At 40.7% G+C, this 21473-nt stretch overlaps 1 protein-coding gene across 2 annotated transcripts in view; it reads right to left on the bottom strand.

Moving 5' to 3' along the window:
• The window catches only part of LOC146797512 (contactin-3-like), an 869316-nt gene that overhangs the window by 227192 nt on the left and 620651 nt on the right, over positions 1–21473 (bottom strand). For both annotated transcript variants that reach the window (XM_085624528.1, XM_085624527.1), the window contains 2 exons: positions 15860–15962; positions 15461–15645 (listed from right to left, as the gene is read on the bottom strand). In XM_085624528.1, coding sequence (XP_085480654.1) covers positions 15461–15645; positions 15860–15962 — 288 coding nt within the window. The remainder of the gene's footprint in view (positions 1–15460; positions 15646–15859; positions 15963–21473) is intronic.

The following is a 21473-nucleotide window of genomic DNA, read 5'->3' as shown; positions in this document are numbered from 1 at the left end:
ATTTTTGGAAACAAATATTATTTGGTGGAGCTACAGCTAGTAATAGTGCAGATTTTAGTAGAAAGGTTTTAGAGCTAAGGGGGGAAATGGGTTTTGGTTCAGAACAGTTTTTCCTGGGTGGGACAGGAAAACTCCTCTGGGTTTTTCTGGTTGGCGGGGGCAAGAAGATAATTTTTGTACAGGGGCACGAATGGGGGTGAACACAGCTGAGGGTGGTCTGGGTATTGTCCAGGAGCAATTGGGATGGATTGGGTGAAGGGAACAGTGGAGTGTTTTTGTGTCGGCAGTTGGAGCAGGGGTTGTGTCACAAATTTGGGGCAGGAACTTTTACAATGTATTAGTGAGGTTTCCCAGTTTTGTGAGGGTTTGTTTATGGTTATCTGTCTATTTTTGTCAGACCTGTTCTATTAAAGGAGCTTTTATCCCTTAATCAGGTGTTGCGTGTTCCTTTTGCATGCCGTCTATCCTGATGGGGGCTCAGCCCAGGGCTAGGCTTGCCTGGCCTCCAGATAGGCATGTTGTGTGGTTGGCGTGCTCCTGGGATGGTCGAGTATGGGATTGGTGACATTTCTGGGTGAGAGGAACTAGAGGCATTTTTGTATTGTGTCTGGCTGTGGGACAGCATCTTGGCCATCATCATAACCAGGGGCTGGGCTATTTCAGGTAGTATCACCCACTCGACCTCCTTTAGCATAGATTGTGAATCCTTCCCGGTCTTATTTAGGTTTTGTTGAGGCTATTAAGTTGTTTACCATTGTCTGTACATCTATGAGAGCAGTTTATGCCCTAAATGTTGCCATTCATTTTATGGACTATCTTGAATTGACTACTATTCTGACTAATGAAAACCCATTCCAAGCCACTATAGTTTCATGGAAACGCAAAATTGATGATTTTTTTTTATTTGGAAGGGCAGTGCAAATGCACTTAGCCTATTTGTGATATGGTTTAATGACAATTGCAAAGGTTTAAAATTCACGTTTCAATACAGCAGGGAGGAGATTTATTTTCTTGACATACAGATAAGAAATCATGAGGGAGTATTCTACACCACACTTTACCGTAAGCCTACAGAGCTGAATACTCTCTTGGCATATTCTAGTCATCATCTCAGAGGTTTACGAGATTCCCTAAAATATTCCCAGTTTTTTTAAAATCTTACGCAATTGAGACCCTAAAAAGCAAACTACTAGCTAGAGGGTACCCATGCAAGCTTATTACTATATCTATCAAGAGAGCATTGTATAGACCATGTGAAGCACTGTTGACCCCCAAACCCAAAGATAAAATTGAAAAAATGGTATGTGTTAATACTTTTACACCTGTCTCACACCAAGTTAAAACATATTTTACACCATTGGAATGTTCTTAAAGCAGGGGAGCTCTCCTCAGAACACCAGATGTTTGCCTTTAAAAGGAACAACAACATTAAGGATCATTTGGTTAGGGCATGGTTACCATACCTAAACCCAAACTGTACATTGCATGACATGTGGGAGATGGCTTCTTTGCTGGGCTACAGGCAACTGTAGTGTGCGTGAGTACACAATTGAGACAAAAGAATTCATATACTGGAATGTAAGAATAAGCCTTTCTCCGTTCTTCAACTACTGTACTGCAAATGTAATTTACACAATTTTATGTCCCTATAATCTCATTTATGTGGGGCAAACAGTAAGAATCAGGATCTATAAGCACAGTAGCAGACTAAGATGCAGAGTGGTTTATGCACCTCTGGTGGAACTTTTTGAAACCATGGGATATACGGAAAATGCTTTACATTGGCAAATCATTGAAGTGATCAAAACACCGGATCGGGGTGGAGACCTCACTGCAATTCTTAACAAAATGGAATTAACATGTATTCTGAAGACTTTCAGTATTCACAGTGGTCTTAAACAGCTTGAGAGCTGGACTTCAGTAATATGAATTCTGTCAGGACTTACAGACTTTTTTGCGATAGAGCTACAAAGGCTGCCCACCTATGTACTGCAATTTAACATAATAACAGCATATAATTTTCTTTTCCGTTTGGCATACATGTGATCAATGTATTCATGTTTAATTCTTTTTACCCTTATGTGACTGATCATATCTTTCTTATGTATAACTGCCTTATTGCATATTAATTGTTGATAGCTACCCTGATTAATTACTTCCTGGCCTGGGCAGAGCTTGTGGAGTTCCACTGTGCAGAACTCCTCAAAGATAAGAAATAATTCTGCTGCTCTACATGGAGTTCCACAAGCAGTGGAGTGCGTTAGGATCATGCCATTCGTGGTGATTTTGAGTGCAGGATATTTGTCCTGTACTGTAAAATGATCGCGAACTGCACCATGTGCAGAGCAAGAGTGCTGAGCTTCCTTTCTTCTGCTCGGGTAGATTTTCTACTGGAGCAGCAGCTTTCTCAATGTGAATGGAAGGTTTTGAGAAATCTCACCAGGAGTTTGATTTTCCTCAATTGTGCTCGCCAACTAGACCTTGGTGAGTGTCAGTGATGAAAAATATCACTGGGAGGGGGATTTTCCTTGCTTGTGCCCACCAACTTGATGTTGATGAGTGCGAGCAAGGAAAAAAACTCTGCTCCACGGAGCGGATTCTTTAGGAACTCCCTGTCCTTCACAGAGTGCGGAAAACCCTGGGAACTCACCGTCCAAGGTTAGTACTTACTGCCAAGATCGTTTCCTTAAGCAAGGAGATAATTGGCCCTGTGCCTTGTCATAAGTCTCTTACCTTAAAAGAGTTTCTCTTTATATTATCACAATTCCAAAATGGCCACCGTACTTCTGGGGACTTATGGGCTACTTTTGTAAGTTAGTCCTTCCTCTGCGTATACTACTTTTGGACTTGTTTTGTAAGTTAGACCTTTCTCTACATGTACTACTTCTAGCAACACACACTTGGCTGCACTCTGTGTCCCTTGAGACAGGTTCCTATTCTGGGCTCTGGAAGCGATAAGAGGTTTTACATTTATTTACATTACGCAGGCTCAACTAATTATAGTGTTGGACTACCTTTAAATTATCAAAAATTTCTCAGATTAGTGGTTCTTTCTTTATATACATAGGTGCTGGCTTATACTCACAATCAGTATATCATCTTTTTCCCTATGTATGCCCTTCTTTTACAAACATTTTCAAGCCTTTTTATATACACCATAAGATACTTACGAGCCTTTGATATTCCTTTTTGCTGAATTATTGTTTAATATCAGCTCGCTTTCCTGGTAGGTGGATGCCTATTGCACCAATTATTGCCCAGAATTGCCAGGTTACATAGAGGTATGGCTTCCAGCTTGCTCCTTTAGTTATCTTAACCCCTTCCCCGCTCATGACGGAACCACTCCGTCATGAGCCACGGTTGCGCTGTGCTCATGACGGAGTGGTTCCGTCATGCTGCGGCCGTTGGCCGCCGCTCCGCCCATGCGGCGCTAATTCTCCGCCTGTGCGGGCGATTAGCGCAGTGGGCGGAGACATGACAGAACCACTCCGTCATGAGCACAGCTCAACCGTGGCTCGTGACGGAGCGGTTCCGTCACAAGCACAGCACCACCGCGCTGCCCCCAAACCCCCCCCCCCAGCGCCGCGGCGGAATTCCTGCCGCGGCGAAGGGGTTAATCACCTTTTGTATACCTGGCTTATTTCTAGAACTATTTGGGTTCTCATTGCCGCATTTAAAGAACACCCACTTATATAAACAAATTGTTAATTTGGATTTACTGTTACTATAGATTGGGCAGGGCCATGATTATTTATAATGTTACATAGTGCATCTCACTTGTATTAGACACACCAATTCATTCTGGGTTAACATGCCTTGAGCAATGCATGCCTTGTTGTGTGATCATTATGCCATTAAGTCTTTTTAAATTGGGCAACATTCCTACTGTTCATTTGTGTCATCAATTTGGGAACTTGTTTTGATTTCCTTCTAGTTCACTATAATACACCTTTTTGTGCATGGTTTGCACATGTGTGTTTCATGGTCACTCTTGGCCAGTATTACTTTCAGGTACAATACTGGAATTAATTCTCTTATTTCTTTCAATTTTCTTTTCCTTTTCAGGTTTTTAACTTTGATGTATATGTAATATGGGTTTAGGCAAACTATTAATTGTCCTGATGATGATTCGGCATTGATAGTGGATCGAAACGTCGTCGACTGAATCACTCTGAACCGCATGTCTATGTTTAATTGTGATTGTTACCCTTCAAACTTGTTTTTATCTTCTGTTTGAATAAATCAATGATTGAGTACTGCTCTTCCTGGGCAATGATTTTATACCAAGAGTATGATTTTTTTCTATAGCACTTAGGGACTGCAGTTCTTAATAACAATTGTCTTTAGTAGAACAGGTCTGTGTTTTTGTGTTTGGAGATTTTATTTTATTTTTCTGCTGGTATGTATGGCAGAGGGCGGGTAAAACAGGACAGTTTTTGCATGGGGGGCTCAGATGGGGGGTGAACATAGCAAAGGGAGGCCCGGGATATGGTTGATGGCAGATAGATGAATTGGGTGAGGGGAACAGGTGAGTGTTTTTAGTTGTGGCAGGAGTTGTGTCATAGGTTTTGGGCATGAAGGAAAGAGTTTAGAGAGAGGGTGTGATGAGGTTTTAAAATGGGTGGGGGAGATCAGGACTTTTAAAATGTATTAGTGAGGTTTTCTAGTTTTGTTAGGCTTTTTGCCTTACTGAGTTTTATTTAAGGTTATATGTCTTTTATTAACAGACCAGGTCAAATAAAGCAGTCTTTTACTCCTTAATCTGGTGTAGAGCATTTCTTTTGTGTGCCGTCTCACTCAACTACAAATAGGCAACAAACAACAGCCCTCCTTAATACTCTGGCAGTCTTGCAGTGTAGGGGACACACCTTACATTGATACATGGTTCAGAATATTAAAATGTGTTGATCAACACTAGACAATGGAAGAAAGTGTCAGGCAGGATGACCAAACCTTTCTCAAGCTATGTAAAGTGCTTTCATCACAACAATTGAAGCATGAAATCTGACTAGCAGAGCAAGGCAGGGCAGAGATTGTTTTGAGTTGTGACTGAGCTCACAAACTTGCAAAAGCTACATACTCACACATGCAAAACTAATTCTCCCTGAGAATATAATTGGTTCTCCTTTCACAACTCAATTTATTCTATTGAATTCACCTAGATTTATAAAACTCATGGCTACGCATCAGGACCTCCAAGCGCTAAGGACAGCAGACACGTCTTCCGCATGGGCAGCAAATTTGCTGAAAAGAGTTGTGTTTTTCAAAGTTTTCAAAATATGGATTCTGACTCAGTTTTCCTTATTGGTAGTGGGAGAGCATTCCAGAATTTAGGAACAAGGAAAGAAAAGGTACTACCACCACCTCTAGCCCTCTTTACTCTGGGGACTGTTAGTAATAGCTTGTTGGTGGAGTGTAATGTTATTAGTGGGGCCATGGGGTATTAGCAGTGTCTCAATCAATCTGGGTTCTTTTTCATATTTTGCTCTATAAGTGATACAAAGTGCCTTGAAGTGTATTTATTTTTGTACTAAAAGCTAGTGCAAGGTTCGCAGGGCTGCAGTTACCAAGTGGTGCTTTGGAATTTGTAGCAATATTTGAGCTGAAGAATTTTGTATTACTTGAAGTCTTTTTATGACTGACTTATGATTCCCCAGACATAGGCAATTTCATTAGTTCAATTATGAGATTACCAGGTCTTGTACCACCACTCTGCATGTAGATTTTCGCAGCCATCCTAAACGTTTCCTCAGAGCCTGGATTAGGCCAAAGCAGCTGGCTGCCAGTTTCTTGGCTTGGGTTTCCATTGTGAGTTTATTGTTGTGCCAGACTCCTAGAATTTTACTTCTCTCTTTACTACTATTTTCCTAAGCAGAAAGACATATCTTTAAAGAAATGTATAAGAGGTATTCTTTGTAACAGAACAAACAATAATGTTATAAAAGAATGAAAGATCTTTAAATCAAATCAAGCTAAACAAAATTTGGTAGAGGAGCCTAGGAGATAATAAAGTTAATAAACAATTCCCAGAAGAAGTTGTGGAAACCAACCATTAAATGTTAATCAAGAGTGCAGTAGGGTTGGCCACCTGCATTATGTTAAGTGCAGGGACAACCCACGTCTGCACTTGTCAGAAGGCTGGGTGTAGCAGGGTGTTCGGCACCCTGGAGGGGTTGGCCCCATGAGCCCAGTGTCTAACCTGCTGTGAATATATAAGATTCACGAATGATGTAATATGTGATAATAATAAGCAGTACATGACGGGGTGCAAGTCCTAGATGGTTCACTAAACTGGTCAATTGTAATATTTTTCAGTTTTCAAAAGTTTGATATCCTATTTCAACTTCCACACATTAGATTACTTTAACTTTCAGTCATTTCTGGTATTTCTTTTTTACTTAAATTAAGATCCTATTACCATGAACCTTGCATACTTGACTTGGTATTCCTCAAAACATTTCTCTTCACTACTACTGTATTTCTGAATTCTTTTTTGGTTGCAGTAGGTTGTAGGGTGTGGTTAGATTCGAAGTATGATCCAGTTGGTGTGGTATACATCCAAACATTTTCCCTTTGCATCTCCTGTTTTGATTAATTTGTTTTTGTTGGCTTTAGGACTCTGGGCACTTTACCACTGCCAATCAGTACTACAGTGTTTGTGATCGCTCCTTCAACAACTGTAAAATTGAATTACACCTAATTGGCACATTAATTTACTTGAAAGTCCCTAATAAAGTGGTACTACCTATACCCAGGTCCTGGGTTTTGAACTGCAATTTTGAACTGGCAGAAATACACTGTTTACCAGGCCTAAACCTTACTTTCTGATACTTACAGGTCACCCCTAAAGTAGGCTCTAAAGGATTATGGGGCAGGGTGCTCTGTATTTAAAAAGTAGGATATGTGGGTTTAGGTTCTAAATGTGCTGGCAGTGAAAAACCCCTCAAGCCTTTTACTGCTGTTGCAAGACCTATCTCTCCTGTTGTCTAAGACTGGGTTTCCTTATTACATTTAATATGCAATAGCTATGGATTAGGAGCAGGTAGAGATGTGCTGTTTACAATCTGCAACGCTCTTTAATGAAGTTACAATTCTGAAAATGAAATGTGGGAATTTTCTTATCATAATCATTTGTGCCTTCTGTCTTTACCCAGTGACACATGTGAATGGCCACACCATAGCCACAACACCCCCCACCTGAGAAGCCTGCGCTGGCTCCCCGTCAACAAGAGGATATCCTTCCAGCTCCTCATCCAAGCACACAAGGCCCTCCACAAGACCGGCCCAGCCTACCTCAATGGACGACTCCCCTTCTACATCTCCAGCCGCCAGCTCCGCTCCGCCGACCTCGCACTCGCCACTGTCCCTCGCATCCGTAGAACAACCACCGGCGGAAGATCCTTCTCCCACCTCGCCGCCAAGACCTGGAACACCCTCCCACTGAGCCTACGACAGACCCAAGACCTGCTGACCTTCAGGAGGCTACTCAAGACCTGGCTGTTCAACCAGTAGCACCCCCCCCCCTCCCAGCACCTTGAGACCCTCGCGGGTATGTAGTGCGCTCTACAAATGACTGATTGATTGATTGATTGAATTGCTCTGCTGTTGGTGTCTATGTGTGCCCTCTAGACAATGAGACAAAGGGGACAGAGGTTTTGACAGGATTGGCCATCCTGGCAGGATAACTATGAAGAACTGTACCCACCATCACTTGAACTTCAAATGACTCTGACACACACACACCTGACACCAGGCCTACCTGCAAGGATTGTGGGTGTTACCTGAGCGGGCTTCCCCTCTCCTCACTCAATAACCTAATTTCTTAAAATACCTAACTATAACAAATCTTCATCCTTTGGTTGTCTAGATAGATAGATAGATAGATGGACGGACGGACGGACGGACAGACAGACAGACAGACAGACAGACAGACAGACAGACAGACAGACAGACAGACAGACAGACAGACAGACAGACAGACAGAGATATGGATAGATAGATAGATAGATAGATAGATAGATAGATAGATAGATAGATAGATAGATAGATAGATAGATAGATAGATAGATAGATAGATAGATAGATAGATAGATAGATAGATAGATAGATAGATAGATAGATAGATAGATAGATAGATAGATAGATAGATAGATAGATAGATAGATAGATAGATAGATAGATAGATAGATGTTAAGTTTTAAGTTTGCTTCTCCAACATATGAATTTCTTTGGCACTCATGTACAAAAACTAAATAAGCCCATGAATAAAATCAGTAACTTTCCTTCCTTTCTCCTGGTTAAAATTTAGGGACAATACTTGCTTCCACTCAGCATACATTTCATATCTAACCTTTGCTGCTCCTGTCTTTATTTAGCGCAATTAAACTATAGTCTACACTCTTTGTATAATAAAATGGTTATTAAATAAGGCTGAAATAGCTTAAAATATTCAAAAACTTCTCTTACACCTATTGCTATACACAGTTTGTTGATCACAGAATTATTGTACAGTTAAATGTTCTATACAGTTTAGAAACATAATCTAGCAAAACAATGTCAATTTTCAATGCATTACCTTTAGAGGAACGTGATCCATTGAATTGCATGTGCAATACTGCCATCTAGTGTATCCAAAAAAATATACTATTGGTTTCTATAACTATTTTCACCACCGTTAGCACACTATTTCTAACGAGGGGTAGTGAAGGGTATCTGCCTCCCTGAAAATTGGCATAATTTTGAATGCTCATAAATTATATGCGACCATTGTTTTACTGAGTCTCTTTAGGCCTAGCGATTCAATCATCATAGAAAGCTTCTGTTGCTGAAACAAGCTAAGTAGCAGCTGGACTATTATTCACTGTTAACACTAAATGTGCTCATGGTGTATAATCTGGCCCACTGGAATTATGCGGCAGAGGAGGGCCACTTTATGTTGTAGGTTTTAGTCAATTATGCAGCAAGAAAAGGTAAATTATACAGCATAATGCGGCACATTCGGTAATAGTATTACTTCATTATTTTGGCATCTTTTATTAGCAACAAGCAACAGAGAGGTGACCAGCCCAGGTTTGCAATGGGCCTTTCAGCGCTTGGTAACACTTTTAGCTGCATATTTAGTAACTTTTGAACTGTTTGAGCATGAAACCATTTTTTTTGTTAAATTCTGCAGATTATGTGGCAGATGCTAGATTATGTGAAAATTGCTGCAGCCGCACAACCGCATTATTGCAGTGGTCCTGTATATAATCTCATGATCTATCTATATAATATTAGAGAAATGCTTGTTCATTTCATCAATTTTACATTGTTCATTCCGATATTTTCCATTGCTATCAGCATCACAAACACCTGTAAGGAAACCTTGTGTGCTTCACCACTTTTTGGTTTGATTTCGTTATGAACAGGCGCTACCAGAATAGTAACAAATCTGCATGCTATTCCATTTAGCCATTCCATTTAGCCTTGTTGCCGTATCCTAAAAAAGAAAACAGTATTGTGTGCACTATATAAGTAGCTGAATGACTGGTACACCATGAAAAATAATTAAAAGCCATAGTCTAAATGTTGCCTCTGGGTATCTTGTGTTTTGGACAACCAAGAAACATTGGGGCAGATTTACAAGCCTCTTGCATCATTTTTGCACTGCCGTTGCGTCACTTTTTGTGACACAGCAGCAGCGTAAAAATGCGGCCCATTTACAATGTGACGCATCTAGGGAGATGCGTCATGTTGTAAAGCCCTGTATCACATTATACCTGCGTCAGGTATAATGTATGCAGGGTGGGCGTTCCAACGCAAAAAAGCCTTGCAGAAGTGACGCAGTGAGATCTACAAAATGTCACTGCGCCACTTCTAGGACGCCACTGCATAAAATTCTTACGCCTGCTTGAAGCAGGCATAAGGAGTAATGCAGCACAATGAGGACAGGCCTCCCCCTGCATTGTTCGAGTTGCATTGTGCTTGCGACACGACTTCAGCAATGCGTGACTTTTGCATCAACAGATGCGTCAGAATTTCTGAGGCATCTGTCAATCCTTGCGCCATGGTGCACCGTATTGTAAATACGGAGCACCCATAGTGGCGCAAGGGTTTCTCAGGGTGGCGCAGGGAAAGTGACATCTTTACAGATGCGTCACTTACTTGTAAATCTGTCCCATTGTGTGTCCCCGTGAACAGAAAGGCCTGATAGATGTATTGGTATGTTACTTTGTAAATTGGACATTGTGGCAAAAAATGTCAGTTATCAGAACTCCTATTGTTACGTATATATTATCATTATTTTCTTATTTCAACATTTAGTTTGTGTTGAAAAATCATCAGCAATCTACATAAATCACCCCTTGCTGATTTTGAAAATTAGCCTAGTTTTCAGAAATGTATAGCTTTACGGATTCACCCATAGATTTCACATTTGTGTTCACCACAATCTGCAACCGCCAAAAAATCGATTTGCATAGTGGTGGCTCGTTTGATGGTACAGTCAAGTCTACCGGGCAGGTGGAGATCTCAAAATAAGACGGGCCACTTGGAGCACTCTAAATTAGTGGTTCCCAAACTTTTCACTCCTGAGGACACCCATTGAGTCACTACTGGAATCCGGGGACCCCCAACCAATTTGTATGATTTAAATCTCAAACATTAAAACTGTAATTCGAAGAAAAAAAACACACACGTGTGCACATCAAACAAAGACTGACTTGAATTACTAAAGATTTTAGATTTTTATATTAAAAATATTTGCAAAAATTGAAAAATCCTATTGGGAAGGTTGGTGCTGTATCTTACGACTAACTTTTCATTGTTTTAGTTTTATTTCGCCGCCCGAGGCTGCTGCTACTGCCAAGTCTGGACTGGAAACCTAAAGCTGCTCTGGCAAATGTTGTCAGACCAGTCCACGTACAGTGCACAAGTGCAGTGATCGAGCCTGACCACTACAAAGGGGGCTTTGGGGAGCTCTCTCCCAAGAAAATTTGGGGGGAACTGGTTTATTTTACAACACATTTGTCATTATATATTAAATTCTATTAGCTTTTAAAGCAAAGCATAGTAAACAATGACCTTACTATGCACCAGGATACAACAATCTTTTCTCAAACTTCAATGATTTACAATCTTCAATGATTCCCTCACTACTACCCTCCAACAGTGCCTCTCATCTCTCCATAGTCCCACTGTCACATGTATTTAATTTATTTTATAGCACCTCTCATACCACTGTAGGGTGTGATAGCTCTTTACACCACACACAAAGAGAGACAATAAATCATATGTGTGTAAATCAGTGAATAGAAAATGTTACATAAGGCAAAGGGGACTACATGGTGTAGGATTCACATGTCATCCATACTGGTAGTTTTGTTTTTAAAAGAGTGCTTGGTCTGGAGAAGCAGAAACTCAGGATTCAGAATATAACAGGGATTAGCATTGTCTTTAATAATAAGGATTTATTTCTACCCAAACAAACCTTTTTAGCAGCATCGGGATAATGAAAGATTGGGAAAAAGCATAACTTACTAACTTATACTGTGCAGTTTGCATGCAGTTATTTGATGGGAGTTCATAGCTCAATGTGCTAGACTACGATTGGAACTTGTGAACTGCACAATAACAAAAGAATCTCTGTGGCAAAAGCAGGAACCCACTGTGCTATGCACAAAACAAAATACTGTTTTTTTTAAAATGCATGGTAGACCTTCTTTGTAGCAGGCATATTAACCACCAGCGCTTCCGAAGAAGAGTCAAAGCAGCCACTGGACAAAACCTCCATCTCTCTACAGCAGGTACATTAATCACCGGAGTTATCTTGACACTTTTATTGCTACCCAAAAACTGCTGATTATTCAAGGAACTTTGCAGTGCTTTTAAAACTGCTGCCTGCGGACCCCCTAGGAATGTGTCACGGACCCCTGGGGGTTCGCGGACCCCAGTTTGGGAACCACTGCACTAAATGATGCCCTAAGATACTTTCTATTCCCCATACGAAGTTGAAAATCCAGGCTGTGGGCAAATCCATTTTTCGAAATAGTCATCAAACTGGAAGTGGTTGTGGTGTATATTCTCACATTCTATTCTCCCCTTTTCTCTCTACTCACCAAGTACCAAATATTTCCTTATACCCCTTGCTGCCTGCACACCACACACCTTCTCTACACTCTCCCCTACACACCCACCCTGCAAACAGATTGTACCACCCCATTACAGCCTAGTGTTCCCAGAAACTGTCACATTACACACGCTGTTCATAATAATTGAAGGGACACTCTAGCACTTTTTTAGGGATACCAACATATTGACTCGTTCACCATTCCAACGTGGCACCCTTTTTTAGGTCTCGCTGAGCCAGCGCGCATGCGCTGCTCAGAGAGACATTTAGTATACGGGTTTTCAAAGTGCTACCCACATGATTTCAGGCCTGAAGCTTGAGTGCATGATGGCGTGCACGTGCACAGCTGCTGCTCGCACTCCCTCCTCCATTTTCCCCCTTCCTTTTCATCAGCTTTAATCAGGCTCCTCTGCTGCTGGCATTCCCCTCCCCTTCTCACCCAGCCCTTCTTGTCACCTCGGCTTGCACTTACTCCTCCTTTCTCCCCTTTCGGCCGCTTTCGGCCACTTTGATGTTCTCAGTGAGCCGCGCGGCCAATGCTTGTTTTTCTTTGCACTTAAAAGCTCTCCAGTTTCCACGCTCATTGCTTATTTTTAAATAGCTCTCCACAGCAATGCTTTTTGCCCACATGCCGTGCTCTCCTGGCTGAAGATGTTCCGGCAGCAGGGTCGCGAGAAGAGCCAGACCGGGTCTGTTTACATTTCTTCACTGCCCCAGCCGATCATAGCGCTCTCTTCTTTCATTTTTCTTGGGGCTTGTTTCACTACCTGCCCTGTGTAAGAGGGCTTACCCTGCTGATGCCTACGCTGTGCCTTGTGAGGCTCCGGAAATGCACTCTACTGTTCTATTGCTGTATATGTTCTTGTACTTGATTGAAGATTATTTTTTTCAGGGCTGTTTAGTATCTGTAGAATGTTTTCTGCTACTGTTCAAGCTCTGTGTTCTGCGTATTATTCTCTAAAAAAGGGAAGCATGCACTATTTCACTGTGTGTGTGTCTGTCTGAATGTTGACGAATCTTTTGATGCTGCTGGCAATGCACATGCAGTTTCTGTGCTCCTCATAGTGCTGTGTGCGTAGCACCCAATGTGGAGTTTCCATGTAACTCCTGCTGCTGTCTCACTCACTGGGCAGTCTCTGCATCACTGACTCACAGTCTCTGGACCACTCATTGTGCAGTCTCTGTCTAGCTGACAGTAGCCTGTGCGTCAGTTTTAGTGCAGTCTCTGTATTGTCTCTGTTACACTCACTCTCCTGCCCTATCTCTGTGTCACTCCTTGTGCTGTCCTAGTGTCACTCAAGATCCAGCCTCTGCAACCCTACTGTGCGGCCCCTGTGCACTCAAAATGCACTCACAGTCCAGTCTGTCTACCACTCATGCTGCTGTCTCTGGGTGTCTCACTCTACAGTTTCCAAATAACTCACCATACAGCCTCTGTGGCTCAGTCCCTTTATCCCTTACAGTGTGGTGTCTGCATCACTCACGGGTCACTCCCTTTGCCACTCATGCTGCTGTCTCTGTGTGTCTCACTCTACAGTTTCCCTGTGAAATCTCTGCGTCACTCATGGTAAGTCTCGGTACCACAGGGTCATTGTGCAGTCTCTTCAACGTTCCCTGTACTCTCTCTTATTCACGCGTTGAGCAGTTTCGGTGTCACTCACTGCGTGAGAAGGTCCACATTACATTTGGTCGAGTGGCTTAGCCACAGGTGGCGTCTGCGTTGCTTTTGTTTACGTTTGACGGCCTCATTTATTTGCTAAATATAAGGCGACAACATTTGAATAAAATAGAAAGTGAATTGTGGATGTAGGCCTACGGCTTTATCCCATGGCCTAAGTATGGAAATATACATAGATGTTGTGTCTACGCCTACTGTGAACCTACTTAGCCCCCACCACACTGTGCCCAGCAACTTTAAAATAAGCATTGGCATAGCCAATATATCTTGCTTTTGGGACCTTATAAGTATTTAGTTATGCAGCACAATATCCTTGGTGCAACAACATCAACTGTTGCATGGCTAAACACTTATAGGTTCCCAAGGCGAGAACTATTGGCTATGCCAATGCTTGTTATGATAACTACCATTAACATACATATTCTACTACACATCATTCTGCAGATCTACCTTTATCACATCGAACCACATGCCATGGTATAAAGCACACATGCCATACTACAAAGCACACAGCAGAATAACTTTGTGTGGGTAAGTACACTTGAATGTATAAAAATATTCTCTGATCACTATGGCTTGCACAAAAACTCATTTCATTCACAGTCATGAATGACTGGCATATATCAACAAAATCACTATGCTAGACTCTCCTTGCTCCACAAACATCAACCTGAATGTTGAAAGGATCAGCTCCACTGTCCAGAGATTCTCAAATGGGTCTAACCCTGACATGCATTCCTTGAAAGCTCACAAACATGAATCAAACAACAAACAAACACATTGCATGCAGTTAGATTTAGTTGAGGTCGAGCAACTCTCCACTGGAATGGACACAACAATATGCTGACAAACCCGCATTAATACTAAGATTTGTTTGACGTTTAGAAAACTGTAGTTACGTTGCCTGGCAACATTGGACAGAACAAAAGACTGCATCACATCAAAAACATCACTATGGGTCATCAAATGTTATACTAATCGATGAACTTCTTTCACAAGTTATTCAGTGGGTTATGCATCATGCAGTATGGGCCATTGTGTAAACATCAGTGCTTAATTTGAGCCGGAGCTTTCCGGTGCTGAGCACCGGCACTTAATTGGTTTCCGGTGCTTGGCACCCGCACCTAATTGTCAACACCACACTTAGGGCAGTCTCCCACAAGGTGGCGCTGCTCATGTAATTTAGAAAGGAGCAGTATATCAGCTGTTTAGAGAAACAATATACATTAAAAAATGACTAATACCTGCCTCCCCCAGCCATTCCTTTACCTTTGGGGACCTGGAATAATCTTTACTGTCGCATTTACATGCAATAGAGAGGGTTAGTAGTTGTTTTGACAATAAATTATGTGGATTTATTTCCCACATAGAATGCTGCAAGTGCGGGGCAAAATTGTGAAGTGCCACGTTAGCTTCCACACAATCATTAGTTAAGGACTTTGTAAATGTACTCCACTCTCAAAATGGACGGTTCAGCTTTTGGAAATAAGTTAAACATAGAAGGAAATATTAATATTATGTAAAAATCCTGTTTAGTGTTCTAAAAAAGTGTACCAAATGTTTGCCATGTTATTTATGATGATTAAAATCAACAAAAAACTGTATTGTTTTAGAAGCCATCGTTTTCACATTTTAATCCTGCACATTCCGTTAGCAAATGCAATAGTTTTTCATACCATAGTAAATCAGACGACCTCTTGCAATGTTTTTCCCTCTTGAATTTTCGGTGATGCACTCATACAAGCCTGCATCCTCCTGCTGAAAGTTAGGGATTTCCAGTACCCCATTATATTTTCTCATATTTGACTTTCTGGGAAGTAGTTGACCATCCGTTCTATTCCAGTGTATTTGTGGTACAGGGCTATCAAAAAAGAGCAAGGACCTCTTTACAAAGGTAAAATATCTTGACAACAAAATATGTCACAAATCATCATCAAAGGGCATAGTACACACATTTATGAGAAACAAAAGTGGCGACACGTGTTGAAGTTACTACTCGAAATAAATTCCATAATTGTATTTGTCACGTTATTCCTAATTGTTAATAAAGTATAAATAAACACTGCAAAACTTACTTTCCCAAAGCAAAACATTCAAGTTTCACGGTGGAACCTTTGGCAGCAGGAAGTGTTTGGGGAAATTGCACCTCAATTTTTGGCTCGTATTCTCCCATTATGCCTAGAAATTAAACACAGTCCGTTAGAGATAAACAATATGTTCACAATACAAAAATTAAATATCCACACAGTTGTCACGCCTAGGCCATCAGTGCATTGTACCTTAGCTAGTGATAGTTTTACTATATGGTACATTTAGCATACTCTTTTGTATATTCATTATCTCAGTGGGACATATGTAAATTGGACTTCTATCATCTTCAATTTAAAAAAATAAAATAAAAGTAGCAACTAGAAGGTACTGCAAAATGAGGTCTTGTAGGGAAACCCTGCTTCTTCACCAAATAATTCTCTCATGAAAGATTTCAATTTTTTTCTGCAGCAACTTTCACCTAGAAACAACGCTTCGTGTAATGGTAAATCTTCTCAATTGTTTGAAGTTGCAACGTTTGTCACCTTTGCAACTCGCAAACCAATTTATGATTTAGCAAAACTCAAATATAAATCCTTGTTAGATATACTACTGAATGTGACTGTAAAACTAAGTTTCACAGCCATTTTTGACACAGTAAGAGTCTGAGGTGCACATGCATCAAAATAGCCAATAGCGAATCCTTAATTGCGACTTTTAAGGAATCGCAATTAAGGATTCGCTATTGGCTATGCATGTAGGAATCGCTAATAAATTAACGATTCCTACAAATTCCTTAATTACGGCTCGCAAATTGCGAGTCGCAATTAAGGAATTGTTTCAAATTTATTCCCATAGGCCTAGAGGCCCATAGGAATGAATGGGAATTGCATGCGCAATTTGAGAGTACCCAATAGGTATTCGCAAATTGCACATGCAATTTCAAGGGTGCCAAAAGGACACCCTGTTGGACTCCTGAAGTTACAATTTAGCCACATGTTGTGCACACACATACCCCAAGGGCATGTGTGTGTGTAACATGGGACTTTGAAAAATGCACTTTGGTGCAATTGTCAAAGAAATCGCAAATTACCATTACCTTTCAGATGATGGTAATTTGCGATTCTTAATTGCGAAATCACATTTATTTTTTCTTTAATGCATTGCATTTAAGGAATCAGAATTTGCGATTCCTTAAATGCAATTGCAATTTGTGATTCCTTAATTAGCGATTTTTGCATTTGGGATGATGCATCCGAAATGCTAAAATACCGGTCACAAAGGGGCCGATTCTGTGAATCTGCCCCTTTGCGGCCGGTATTTTGTTTGATGCATGTGTAGCTGAGTCTTTTTCTCCACACTATAAATACTTTACATTTTGTATAACCTTTGTACTCAAATTGTAAGGCGCAAAAGATCCTGTACACATATTTTGTCTTCGAGTGACGAGCTGACATCTAGTGAAAGGGTTCATGTAGGTGATTGGAAAAGCTAATTATAAAGCACCTCATTCAGAGATGGCAGAAAAATTCAGTGAAATATTTTTTGTTAAAGGCAATTGAGATGTTGGATTTGCGTTTCATTGGGTCATGCCATATTATCATCTCTCTGTGTACCCCTACACTCAGGCTTACCTCTTCCTCAGGTCATTCAGTAATTTCTCATCAAGGGGCTGTTGCCATACATTGCGAAATACATTTTTAGGTTTACTGCTCTGATTTTTCTTACCCTGTCAATGTACTTTCCATAGATATGACCTGTCTCTGTTAGACTTTTTCCTGTGGTTATTAGGTTTCCTGCAGATTCTTGTGAAACTGAATCCCTTAATTGTTCTTTTTCAGCTCTGATCTCTAACTGTTAGACTATTTCTCTTATCTACTACATTTCTCTTCTGACACATCTTCCCTTACAACTGACATCTACTCCTACAAATGATTGTGACACATCTACCCCTGCTAGTGCCACTTAAACAACCCCTTTCCTTGATCCCTCTTCTGTAAATATTTTCTTTGTTGACACTGCTGCAATACATTATCTCACTTTTGTGCAACTCTTGATATATTAAGGCTCACTTTTGCATATTGTTGGAAAGTGGATTATTAGTAGTGATAAGTAGTGACTTACCACTAGTAATACGGCCAAAAACACAATAAAAGGGTCAGAAAAGGTCTCAATAAATTATTCCCTTGCTCAACCGTTGGTAGATGGCAGCGAGTAGGCAAGCATAATTTAGGAGACAAGCATGTAAAGCATTTAAATACACCAATACATTAAATAAGTAAGACACAACACATACAAATTATCCAATTTCAGTTTATAAAATTAGAATATAGACACCAAAATGACAAAAATCTAATGTAGGGAACTGATGACATGAAATTATAAAGAATACACACTCTCTAGTGCTTACAAATATATAGCACAACTTTGGGGCAACTGGTCGAATTTTGCCAGGACAAAGTCAAAGTTTGAGGCCAACTGCAAAGGAGCCCTGGTCGAATACACTAAGCGGGAGGCCTCAGTCACAATTGTACCTGTCTAAAACACAAATCAAAGAGTCTGGAATCTCCTAGATGGTCCCTGGGATGTATGGACTACAATTCCCACAGTGCACTTGGCCAAATCATTAGAAGTTCTCTGGAAGAACTCCAGGCTGGGAACTCTTGGATTAGATGATGCAGGTGGGCTCTGTTAAACTATAGTCTGCAGGCAGTCCACTCCTTAGACATTCAGAGTCAGGCAAAGTCCTTCTGGTGCTGAGTCCCACAGTGTGCAGCAGGTGCAGTCTTGGTGAGTGCAGTCCTCTTGGTGCAGGCCAGGGAGTCAGCAGGGCAGTCCTTCTTCTTCTTGGTTCTTCAAACAGCAGATCTAAGGAGCTATGCAGCTCTACAATATTAATTTGCAGTTCTTGGGCGTCATGCAGGGGGGCACCCCTGACCAATGCAGAGCAGCATGGTGCCACTCAGCAGTATGACCACTTCCTCCAAAGTGTGGCATATTCTTGTCCCAGAAAGCACCATTCACTTAAAATCCAACATGGAGAAAATATCTCCAGAGGAGCTGGATCAGGCTAATCCAACCTACTGGTGTGGCTAATTTTGCTAAAAACTCCCTTTCCAACCCTCTCCGTCATCTAATTAATGTGGCTCCGGGGTGGCTGAAAACATAGGATGTGGGGGTGGGCCTGTGTTGTTCTAAAGTGACATTCTTCCTTTGAAAAACAGTTTGGCTACCCTCGCCCCCTTCTGGCCATCTGCTTTGCAGCTTTTACTTCTCTGCACCCAGGATACCTATTGTGTCCTCTGACACGACACTTTACACCTCACCATGCAGCACTGGCACAGACTAGGAGCAGGAAGCCCAATCAGGAGAGAGCAGATGGAAAGCTGGACTTTGGCTCACAGAAAAGAAAGTTTAATAACTTGTTTTCTTTAATAGGTATTATACATCCAACAGGTGCAAGTTGTTTGATTTATCTCAACTATTAATTTGATACCTTTAAGTATATTTTTTACATTGCTCCTATCACTATTTATATTAAAAAACACAAATTACAATGTTAGTCTGTGGAGCTATTCCCCACAATGAGGAAATACGGAATTGACAATTTTTACCACACCAGGGTTTATAAAATATATTTTATAATGCCCATGCTTATAGTTACAAGGCAACCTACCGCTGGGGCACCTAGGGGATACCTTGGGGGTGACATATGTAAAGATGAGGTAGTTTGAGACTTTGGAAGACAATGCCACAGGCCCATTTGTCATGACTTCTTTCTCAACAACATTGAAATCATTTATCCACAATAACAATGGTGGAGTTCATGGTGAAATGCCAATATTTTTAGAAAATTGAAAAATGACCATTGAGAAAAATTATTTCATTGGTGAAATGGGGCACTTACTGCTATTCCAGGTATTTCATCAATTGTGTCATTACATTTCACTGTTTTCTGCTGTCCAAGGGCTTCACTTCTGAGATTAGTGTAAAATGCTTGCTATGTGACCCTGTGATTTCAATGGGGTTGAGAATGAAGTCTTGATAAATGGGCCTGTGACTTTGTCTTTCTCTGCTGTCCATGGCCAGTCATTGGGAGATTAGAGAAATGTTTGCTTTTCCGGGTTTTCTCTACCATGTAGATTCTCAGAAAAATTAAATAGATAAACAATTTTTGAGAATCTAATTATGAAGGGTGGGAATGTACAAATGAAGTGAAGGTAGATACAATATACATTTTGAATAATCATAGGCTATGTGAACTGTGAAGCTAGAGTTTCTTAACTGTCTTCAATATACATAGCTCTTTACATATTTTTTAGGGGAAAGGCACGATTCTTACACAGGGTTGCTCCAAACATCATTGAAATAGTGAGGCACACCACAAAGGCATTGAAAATGTTCATTATTATACCTTCAGAAATTCTGGTTTGAACGGTATTTATGTACATGAACATTGTTCTGTGAAATGCACAGGCTTTCTCTGTTGTTTTCCAACTTGTCCTGGGAGAGGAATCCTCCTTCTCTAAACCTCCATGGAGGAAGTCACTCTTGCTTGGTCAGATCACCCAGTCCAATTTGTGCATGGCATGCCACTTTAACTGACGGGCAGCATGATAGAGGAAGAAGGATCTTGTTGGGAGTAACCCACAGATGTGAAGGGCTATAACTTTCTTTGCCTTCTTTAACATACAGTGATCCTTTACACCCATTCTTTACTCAGTGGACTGGTGGAATTTGTAAATAGCATTGTGCAACCTCTTATAGTTCATGATTTAGAAATGTATGATTAAAAATGAATACACAATGGAATGAATATTAGAAAATGTAAAATCCATGAAATGCAAATATAGCATGGCTGCCACAATTTAAAAAATATGGAGTCAGACATTTGATTCAAATATTTTTGCAGCTTATTATTAGGTCTATTCTGTATGTTTGGACTGGTAGTGGCATCCTCCATTTATACAAACAAAGCACATGTGAAAAAAAGCATTTCAATCTAGCGGACATTTAGATGCAGCATTCATCTGTACAGGAGCACAGAAAAAAGTTAACTCTATTCTCACAGCAATAGAATTGGGCTGACTCAGGCCTCTCTCTTACTATACACATGCAGAGCACACTAGGAAAGTATTTATCCTTTAGGGAGAAACACATTAGTGGTGTGTCAGTAAATAAGGCCTTAGAACGCAGTACAATATTATGTTGCTGGTACAAAAAGCTGAAATGTTCAGAGGTGACATTAGGGCAGCTACATGTAACCACCTCTCAGTCATAAACATTAGGTTCATCAGTCCAGAATGAATACTGAGCAAGTTCCAAAAAAGAATAGACTTGATACTCAGGTCTATGTTGACCAAACATGCAAAGTTATTGGACTACTGCCTTGTTAATGAACGCAATAGTCTGCCTAACCCATTGACCACCACAAAGCCTCCGGCTACCTGCTTGTACACCTCTTCAGATACCTTACTGATATATTATGCTTCCTAAATTGATTTACAAGATTGAACCCGAAAATACCGCTGTTGATTGCAAAATGCAATATTGTTGAATTCTGTTAGTTGAACTGACAGGACAATCAATGCACTAAAGCGTCTTTTTTTTTAAGTTCCACCATCAATAGCAGAGGATTTCATGAACTGCCTAGCTATTCTT

The sequence above is a fragment of the Triturus cristatus genome, chromosome 9 (assembly GCF_964204655.1).
Source record: "Triturus cristatus chromosome 9, aTriCri1.1, whole genome shotgun sequence".
Lineage (NCBI taxonomy): Eukaryota > Metazoa > Chordata > Amphibia > Caudata > Salamandridae > Triturus > Triturus cristatus.
The sequence above is the reverse complement of the archived record's forward strand: the minus strand, read 5'-3'. Positions and strand labels throughout refer to the sequence as shown.